Consider the following 10,413-nt stretch of genomic DNA (forward strand, 5'->3'; position numbering starts at 1 on the left):
TCCAGTGTCAAGTTTCCACAGTCAGTGATGGTTTGGGGCGCCATGTCATCTGCTGGTGTTGGTCCACTGTGCTTTCTGAGGTCCAAGGTCAACGCAACCATCTACCAGGAAGTTGTAGAGCACTTCCTGCTTCCTGCTGCTGACCAACTTCATGGAGATGCAGATTTAATTTTCCAACAGGACTTGGCACCTGCACACAGTGCCAAAGTTACCAGTACCTGGTTTAAGGACCATGGTCTCCCTGTTAACTGACCAGCAAACTCACCTGACCTTAACCCCATAGAAAATCTATGGTGAAGAGGAAGATGAGATACACCAGATCCAACAATTCAGAAGAGCTGAAGGCCACTATCAGAGCAACCTGGACTCTCACAACACCTGAGCAGTGACACAGACTGATCCACTCCATGCCACGACGCACTGCTGCAGTAATCCAGACAAAAAGAGCAACAACTAAGTATGAGTGCTGTACATGTTCATACTTTTCATGCTTTATACTTTTCAGTTGGTCAACTTTTCTAAAAATCCTTTTTTATTTTATTTTATTGGTCTTAAGTAATATTCTAATTTTCTGAAATGCTGAATTCATTAGTTGTCAGTTAAAATCATCAACATTAAAAGGAATAAACATTTGAAATATATCAGTCTGTGTGTAATGAATACATTTAATATACACGTTTCACTTTTTGAAAGGAATTACTGAAATAAATCAACTTTTTCATGATATTCTAATTGTATGACCAGCAGCTGTAATTGCTATAATGTGGTAGTAGCTGAGACTAACCTCTAGCTCACATTCTGAGCTCTAACTGCGCTATAGATCTTTGTTTCAAATGTTGCCATTACCCATTTAGAGTTTAACTAAATTGTCTGTAGGTGTGAGTGAGAGTGTGAATAGTTGTTTGTCTCATTTGTCTCTATGTCCCTGTGATGGACTGGAGACCTGTCCAGGGTGTCCCCCATCTCTCGCACAGTGAGGCAACAGATCTACCAACTGTGCCTCCTGCAGAGTCATTCACAACACAAATGTTTGTTTGACGACTCATAATATCAGACAAAATGACACGCTGTGTGCTATCCACTGCACAAGATCTTTGCTTTATTAGACTCAACCCTGTTTGTCTGTTAGCAAAATATCTCATGAGCGACTGAACGGTTTTTAATGAAACTTTCTGAATCTGGTCATTGGATGGACGTGTACAACTCTTTAACTTTTTGTGCTAGTAAATTTAAAGTTGAGCGTTGTAGCTAATCAACATTATCCAGCACAAAAATGGTTATAACTAAGTCAGTTTTGTTGATAATGGGTCAGGATATGACGTGGTAGTAGCTGAGTCATTCGCAGCACATACTTCTTGAGCACGACTATATTGGACGAGATGGAACGTTACGTAATGTTACCGTGAAAATTTGGCCAAAATGGCTACAACTGTCCTTTCTCATCATGAGACGATCTGTGATGAAAGCCGGCGGGTGATGTGCATTCCTTCAGGGATTCTAAGCCTTTAGTTTTAGACAGTATTACCTCAGCTGATAAAGATGTTTAAGTGTCACACATCTGTGTAACAGCTGCTGGAGTTGTGATCTATTGTGTGGTTACATCTTTAAACTGGTGGGAAGATAATTAATTTAGTTCTTCATGACCAGCGTCTGTGAAATATTCATATCGTTTAACCCAAATACTCTTCTCACATGTCTCGACTTGATATAGATGAGGCTGAAGACGAAGTTCATTTCAGGTTTTCTAGCTGCCGTATTAGAAGATTGATTCCGTAAAGTGTCCTGATTGATGAGGCCTTTGTGGCAGGATGTGTTGAACTAAACGACACGTTCAGGGGTTCTCCGACTTTCAGTGTTCAGGGACCCCCTCATAACCCTCGTGCTTTATTCAATATTTTTTCTTCAGTTTGTCTCTTTAATGCAATGGAAATATTTGTGTAACATAAATATTTAAGACCTGTTCTTTAATAGTGTTAATACAATTTTTATACTTTGAAACATGGGGTATTTTTCATTCAAGACGCACTTAACATTTTTAATTTCAACTTACAAAATTTCCACCAGAAAATTTTGAATAAAGTAGATGCTATTTCCTACATTTTGGTGTATTTTAGTGGGTTGTTAAATGTCGGTGTGCCTGTTTAAAAAATAAATATATATTATTATTATTGTTTTATTTTTGGACCCCAATCATTGGCTCGTGGACCCCTAGGGTTCCGGGGACCCCAGTTTGAGAACCACTGCCCTAGTTTACTGGCCTTGGCAGGGTGCTCATATCTTCCATGATTTTTGTTGGTGGGTTGGGGGAGGAGGGGGAAGTGGGCACAGACACATCTGTGTTGCACTTTTTGTACCAACAGCTTTTGAGCGGGGGGGCGGGGTTGGATGGAGACATCTCGGTGTGAAATGGAGCGCTACCTCCATTGTCATAACTTTTTAGCTAGCACAGCTGTATTGCACACGGCTAGCTTAGCGCTACATCAGTGCCGGCACTTGTCGAGGGTGGGGGGGAGAGGAGTTTCGGCAGGCGGGGTGCCGTACTTGTATAATGTTAGGGGAAACATTACGATTTATTTGATATTCCTAATCTGGTTTGTTACTGGTAATTCCTGCTTTTCCTGCTTCTGCATGTACAGATATTGAGCTGAACTCTAGTGTGGTAGTAGCTGAGAGTCATCCCCATCACGTGCTTGGAGCGCAAACCGGATCACGAAAGATCTTTGTTTAAAACATTAGCATGCAAGGAGGTGGGCGACACACATTCCTTCAGGGTAGCATTTGAGTCTAAAAAAAAAAAAAAAAAAAAAAAAATCAAGCCCGACTCGAACCCGACCAATTAACTGTGATTAGAGGCCTGAACCTGAAGGGAGAAAAAAACAAACAAAAAAAAAACAACAGAACTTTTTTTTAAATTAAGCTTTTTTTTTTTTTTTTACTGCTTTTGTAAACAAATTAGTTTGACATCATTTAAAAACATATTTCAAAGAAAGGAAGGTTAGCGCGCTTTCAACCAGCCGGTTAGCGCGCGGTCGGTGATCCAAATTGGATTGTCAGCCGCGCTCGTCCGCTGACGCAATCAAAAGCCCGACACCGACCCAGCCTGCCCATCAAGCATATCATTTTGGCCCAGCCCAAATTTCGTGTCAGGCCCCTGTTAGAAATGACAGCGCTACTTCAAGGTAGTTTTAATCACAAAGTGTTTTTAGATTGCCTACGCTTTAACTCAATCAATTTCATAAAATTTGGCTTTATGGGATTTATTTGGTCAACAATGTGGAGAATAAGAAAAAAAGGAAAAACATAATTCCTCCTGAGCTTGTCTGACCTGGAGTATCCTCCATTTAAAAGTGCTGTTCTTATTTTAGCGAGCGTTACAGTGCTGCCGCCCGAGTGCTGTAAGTGGTCCCTTATAGTCTTACGGACGTTTAAATCATTTATGCTTGACACATATAAAATGAACCGCGCACACAGATGTCCTGGCATCTGGAGTGACACTTTGTAGCTATATGGCACGTCGTGGGGACAAGCATTGCGTGCAAACTCCCAGGACTGAAACGTACTTGATGCTAGTTATACTTTTAACATTTAGTTGGAAATAAAAATGCTTTAGACTGTGTGTAGCAAGAACAGTTAGTGGTGGTTAATATGTCTGTTTCAGGAATTATACTGTGCCAAAAGGTGAAACGACACATGCTCAGCTTCTATTATATGAAGTAATTGCAGCTTGGTAAATTTTGTGTAAATGGGAAATTAAATGTAGAAAAGGTTATCCAGAGCTAATCCAAATGATGCAGATTGAAAGCGTTTACTCCAGCAGTTTTCCAGATATGTTATTTAATTCTGAAACTGAAGCTGTTTGCAGAAAACCACATTGAAACTTTAGGCAATGCGATTTCCCTTCATTAGGGTGGCTGCAGTATGTGGGTAAACAAATATGGTGGAATTGGACCAGTGTAGAATCTCAAAGATATGCAAGTAGAAATATAAATGGACTGTACTTAGGTGGAGCAGTATGTCAGTAGCATTTTGCTAGTGCATTTGTATTGTGCCCCACACTACATCATACCGACAGTTCTCGATGGGTTTGGGGAGGGGGTTTTGGTAGGCTGGGTTTTTGGTTCTGTTGGCGGTGCGCCCCGCTTGTTTAATGGTAAGGGAAACATTATGGGGGATCAAGCAGGATGCCTTAAAGGTGGAGCTCTTATTCAAAATTGAAAAGTGATGTCCCAGTGCTTCCCCTACCATTATACAAGCAGGGTGCCCCACCCTGTCGACAGAACCGAGCGCCCTGCCTACCAAAATACCCCCCCCCCCCAGTCGATATCTGCTGGCACTGATGTTGCACTAAGCTAGCCACGTTCAATACAGACGTGCTAGCTAAAATGCTACAGAAGTAGCACTCTGTTTTCCTAATGATGAGCCGTTCCCCCACCAACAAAAATCATGGAAGATATGAACGCCCTGCCAAGGCAACTAAACCGGGGGAAACCCTATATATTCTGTTAAAAAAAGAAAAAAGTTACATTAAAGGATTGAACTGCATTAAAACGTTTGGTTTTAAGGTCTTTTAAGATGAAAATTTGCTCGTAGTCATTAGCTTGATTCCTACACAAGAATTTCCCACTCGCTTTCAAAACTGAGATCACTTTGACAGTCATCTACTGCAGGTAAGATACTGACTGCTCACATGAACTCCACTGGAGTCCACCTCATAAAATCTGAACTGTTTAACTTTTGAAAAGCTGTCAGAGTGAAGCAGGTCTTCAGCTCATGTAACCTGCTACATCTTCGTGCGTCGGTTCTGTTAGCAGGAACACATTGAAACTGAAGGGGGACGTTTAAGCGGGCGTGTCTCGCAGCGAGCAGTGGAAACTGTTACAGGGTTGTCAAAACACTCTGCGACCCTCTGACAGCTGCCTTCTACTTGACGTTTTTCTACAACTGGCAGCTAAGTCTTGAACGAAGAAGAAGTGTTCGAGTGAAGAACACTTGTTTCTCATTGTTTAAGAGCTAAAAAGAGCCACGGAGAAGCTAAAAAAAGAGAACAAACGCAGATGAGCGGAGCTGAACAGTCGCCCTAGTTCTGTCGAGAGGTTGCGTGGCGCTAATGACTGTTTACACTTCGTCCTTCTGCTTAATTAACGAGTCAAAGAGCTTTTGCTTGTTCTTGCTGCTGTGGTGCCTTCATTGTTAATCACACAGGAGGATATCTGTCAGCCATGTTGTCACACAGCCTTTAGATATCTAACTGATCAAACACGGGCTGCAGCTCCATTCTGACTGACGTGTCGTGCACAGTAAATGCTTCGCTGTCGGAGTAGTAGGAATATGTCTGTTGTGACCAATCCCTTCACTGTGCTTGGAAAGAATTCCTGTTTCTGGATGTGTTGAAAATGAATAAGAGTGAAGGCTCAGCTGATGTTTTTAAACCCTGGCTGTGTCTGTTGAGGCTTTGTGCTGCATTTATCAGTTTTAACCACAAGAACAATTAAAACCTTAACATTCTGTGAAGGAATGCAGATCTTCGTTTTGAATTCGTTTAGTCTTTGTCGAATCTTGGACTTGCTGTTTTGAGCGATCTCATGGGCTGTCTTGAAGCATGTGAGGATGAGTCTCTGCTACTACCACACCAAATCTGAGCGCTATCGCTGTAAAAGTTGACTGAGCTGGAGTCATTCTAGTATTTGCTCTGGTTGACTGGATGTTTTGCCCATTTGGAACAGAGATCTGGAAGCTTTCCTTTGAAATCTGTCATCTAGTCCATGTGATATTTTGCTAACAGACAGACAAATGCACATGCGCGTGTGCATGTGTTCAAGATAATTGTACTTCCTCCAGTTATTTAACAGTCCACAATACCATAAAGCTTAGTCTTAGGACCCACCCTCTTCACAATCTACATAGGTAATGTAGGTTAGATCATCCCTGATTCATCCTTACATTTCTATGCTGATGATTCAGTTGTTTATTGTCGAGCTGAAACAGTTGCTAAGTCTTTCCAGCTTTTGAAATCTGTTTTTGACATCATCCAGTCAGATTTGTTCTGCCTCAAACTTGTCCTAAACGCCGACGAAACCAAAGCAATGCTGTTTTCAAACAGGAAGTCGGCCCCAGCAGTTCTTTCTCTGAATTTATCCTCAAATGGTGTCCCTATTGAGTTTGTCGATTCCTACAAAAATTTGGGTATCTTGGTCGACTCGCATCTCTCTTTTAAGCCCCACGTCGAAAACTTGGTAAAGAAACTGAAAGTTAAACTGGGTTTCTTTTTCAGAAATGGATCTTGTCTAACTCTGAATGCTAGGAAACGCCTTGTAAGTGTGACTTTCCTTCCCTCCATTGATTACGGTGACATTATTTACATGAACGCTCCTACAAGAACCCTGCAGATGTTTGATGCTGTCTATCATGGTGCACTAAGATTCATAACTGGCTGTGATTATCGTACCCACCACTGCACCCTGTATTTACTGGTTCACTGGTCATCATTAACTTCACGCAGACTCTCTCACTGGTACATTTTCATCTTAAAATCACTTCTTGGTCTGCTGCCTTCATACATCTCCTCCTACATGTCTCTGCGTGAGTGCAGCTACAGTGTGCGCTCTCAGGACATCATTACCTGCAGTGTTCCCTCAGTGAGGACTGAACTAGGCAAAAGGGCCTTCTCCTACTCTGCTACCGTTTCCTGGAATATCTTACAAAAAGATCTGAAGCTCTCGACCTTGACCTCTCTAAGTGGCTTCAAATATCTGTTAAGTTCATGGGAAAAACCAATGCAGACATGTTCCTGTTTTTAGTTTTCTGCATTGCCTTACAACCTAGCTGTTTTTTTGTTAGATTTTTTTAATACCATTTTATTTTCACTTGTTGTTCTCAATTTGTACGTATCCGTTATGATTGTCTATTGCTGTCTTGTGTCCACTGTCGTCACTCTTAGTTAAAATCAGGTCTCTTGTAAATGAGTCCCCGAGGCTGAATTGGATTAACCTGTAGAAGTAAAGGTTGAATGAAATGCACATGCGAACAGGCCACCTTTGACTCTGGGTTTTCAACATTGGTAAAACGTGACATATGGAGTTTTCTCTGCTCACAACTCCTTTTCTTACCTGTGTTTTTTTTTTATTTTTTTTTAGGGTTCAGCAGCTGGAGGGACAAACGTACAGCAGACCTCACATCTGGAAAAAGAAAAAAAATCTCAACATCCTGACCGGCGTTAACTGGGATCTGTTACAAGCTTCCTGCTCTCTAGAGTTGTAAGCATCCAACTGTAGCCAAACCAGCTGCTTTGTCTCGTTAATAATTAATAGGTTCTTAACAGAAACGTGTGTATCGCTTTAATTTCCGATTGAGCCTCGAAGCTATAACATCTTTTCATTGCATTTACAGAAGTGCCGCCGCAGTGCTTTTTTATAAAAGTTGTTGATGCAATAGGTCACTTGTGAATAATTTACACTTCCCAACATCTTGCTGTGCTTCCAAAAAGGCATCAGAGCATTCTACGCCGTTAAGTCCACGCTCTCAGGATGGCAGAGCCACAGATTTATGCTACCGGCATGGCTGCCAAGCTCCGGAGCCAGTGGGATCGAGACCAAGGCCTGGGGCAGAACGACAACGCCGTGAAGTTCCTGGGTCAGGACTATGAATCTCTCCGAGCCCAGTCCCTCCAAAGTGGGAGACTGTTTGAGGATAACTTGTTCTCTGCTTCTCCTTCGTCTCTGGGATTCAACGAGCTTGGTCCCAGATCCGCCAAGACCTCCGGAGTGCGCTGGATGAGGCCCACGGTAAGGACATGAAAGGGGAAACCTGGGTAGTTCTTTATTATTTGTGCTTGTGTTCCAACTTTAAGGATTGCTAAAAATGAAGAAATAAAATGTAGGTAAGACTAGCTGCTTCAACACAAAGTTTAGTTTAATGCAGTGGTTCCCAACTCTGGTCCTTGAGGAACGCCGTCCTGCATGTTTCACTTAGTTTCCCTGCTTTGACGCACCTGACTTGAATGAATCGTTGATTAACCGGCTTCGGCAGAACTTGAGGAAGTAATTAAATCACTGAGTCAGGCGTGTTGGAGCAGGAAACGGCTGAAATGTGCAGGATGGCGTTCCTCAGGGACCAGAGTTGGGAACCCCTTTGATCTAATTTCAAACTAAACCAAATCCTTTACAGCTTGGACTTTTAACAAGTTAGGAAAAACTTGTGATATTTCTGCACAAGCATGGATAAATAGATTATTTGAGAGAAAACAAATGGACAGATTGTTAGATCTTTTAAAAAGAGACTTGTCCCACGTTGAGCCGTGAGACCAGTTCTGCTCCTGCAGTTCTGGGTGGCTGTGTTTACATTCTGTGAAGGTTAACGGTCCGTGTTGAGTGACACGCATGTAGGTACTAGGCGTGCGCACTGATGGACAAGCTTTTAATAGATCCAGTTTTGGGATCAAGTCAAGGAGCAACTTTTTACTGTCTTTGCACTGATGAAACCAAACTTATTCAATTATTAGATCATGTTCTACGCTTGTGTTTTAAAGCATGCCTGTCAATAATTTAATATTTTGTGCTATTCCTACTACTGAAATGTACTTTTATGTCAGAAAACGGATGATGACTAACACGGAGCAGCCTGTGGCGTATGAAGGGTGGAGTGTGACAAAATTAAATAAATGCATCATAATTAAATGTATCATTAAATTATTCAATACATCATTAAATCGTTAAATATACAATTATAAATAAATACATCATGAAATAAAGAATTTAAAAGGTACATTTATTTATTTCATGGGACATTTAATGTGTTTTTAATTAATTGTATATTTAATAATGTATTGCATAATTAAATGATACATTTAATTATGCATTTATTTATTTTGTTTTGTCACATTTCACTCTCCACAGTGGTGGGAAGGTTTTGACCTAATCAATAGTGTTGCACTTTAAAACTGATGCCTCAGTAAGCGTTGAGTAAGGTATCTTTGTCAGGCTGAAACTGTTTAGTAACAGCAATGTGTGAACTAAGTTTTTAATTTCTTCACATTTATATAGAATGTAGATAATGGGGTTCTGTGGAAAAGTTGTGAATAATTAGTGTCTTACCTGTTGGGGATAGCTTTCATTGACCTTGGTTTGAGGAAATGCTTTAATTCTTACCAGATTGATGAGCTAACATTTAGTCCAAGCAGGCCCAGACTGAAGTGAATTTTTTGCCATTTTGAAACAACTCTAGACAAAAAATTTCCCAGTGGGTTATTTTTTATTTTACTATTTTTAAACATTTACGTTGCAGCCAGTTTTGCAGTACACGGTTATTTACCTAGAGAACTCTGTGGTTGGTTCACTTGCTTAGTGGAAGCAGCAGCTAGCTGTAGCACGTTAATGCATGCAGCAGCACTTCCTGCAAGAATATCAGAATTTTTCAGCTGGTATTTCAAAAATGTTTATAAAATAACATTTGCATGAACATCTAAATTATTTTTAGATTTGTCGTTTTAAGGCGGCAGCAGTTCTCATTCCTCTTGGTGTAGCCAAGCTATTAGCTCATCAATCTGGTCAGAATTAATTTCTTTCTTTAAACTGAGGTTGTTCAAAGAGTTATCTACAACAGGGAAGATATTAATAGTTTCCTTTCTTGTTTTTGTTTTTTTTATGCTAGAAAGTTGTAATTTTGAAAATGATAGTTTTCAAAATTAAACAGCTGGAAGAACATCCCCCAAGAGTAATGTCCATAATTTTTGTCAGGGTTTGTAGTTTGTGTCTCATTGAATTACAGAATAATTTGTCTCGATGCATCATATTGCAAGACAAAAGAAAGGCCTGTGTTGTCATTTACAATTGACTTCTGTCGTGTTTCATAGGTTTTTCCTCCTCTAATGTATGTTTAGTGGATGAAATTGTTGACGGTGTGTTGATACGGATCAAACAGGTCTCCAGTTTTGTCTGATCTTGTGAGAGAAATGAGCAAACCAGTTGTACAAAACCAAGCCCAAAAGGAGCGACCCACCTCCCATGTAGCCTCACAATAAAGCAGACGTGGGCAACTTAAGACACGAGGGCCAAAAGTGGCTCTTGGACAATCTCCATCAGGCCCACAATGTCCATTGTTAAAAGAAAAAGAAAAAAAACTTTTTTAAATAAAGAGTGATTAAAATAAAAAAAAATAAAAAAAAAAGCAATTAAAAAAAAGCAGTAATTTATTAATGAAACTTAAGGAAATTTAAATTAAATATCTTGCACAACTCATTATTTTTTTAAGTAGTTTTTCCAAAACTAAACTGAATCTTAGACTTAGAAACACAACATTTGCTTTGCATAGTTCCGCTAACATGCGCAGTGTGACGTGTTAAACCGACATGCGCAGTGTGACGTGTTAAGCCGACATGCGCAGTGTGACGTGTTAAGCCGACATGCGCAGTGTGACGTG

At 40.5% G+C, this 10,413-nt stretch overlaps 1 protein-coding gene across 1 annotated transcript in view; it reads left to right on the forward strand.

Moving 5' to 3' along the window:
• capn1 (calpain 1) overlaps nucleotides 1-10,413 on the forward strand; it is a 47,740-nt gene that overhangs the window by 1,664 nt on the left and 35,663 nt on the right. Inside the window, exons 2-3 of the mRNA XM_037675606.1 lie at nucleotides 7,134-7,253; nucleotides 7,484-7,781. Coding sequence (XP_037531534.1) covers nucleotides 7,524-7,781 — 258 coding nt within the window. The 5' untranslated portion in view covers nucleotides 7,134-7,253; nucleotides 7,484-7,523. The remainder of the gene's footprint in view (nucleotides 1-7,133; nucleotides 7,254-7,483; nucleotides 7,782-10,413) is intronic.

The sequence above is a fragment of the Nematolebias whitei genome, chromosome 1 (genome assembly GCF_014905685.2).
Source record: "Nematolebias whitei isolate Nwh7 chromosome 1, NemWhi1, whole genome shotgun sequence".
Lineage (NCBI taxonomy): Eukaryota > Metazoa > Chordata > Actinopteri > Cyprinodontiformes > Rivulidae > Nematolebias > Nematolebias whitei.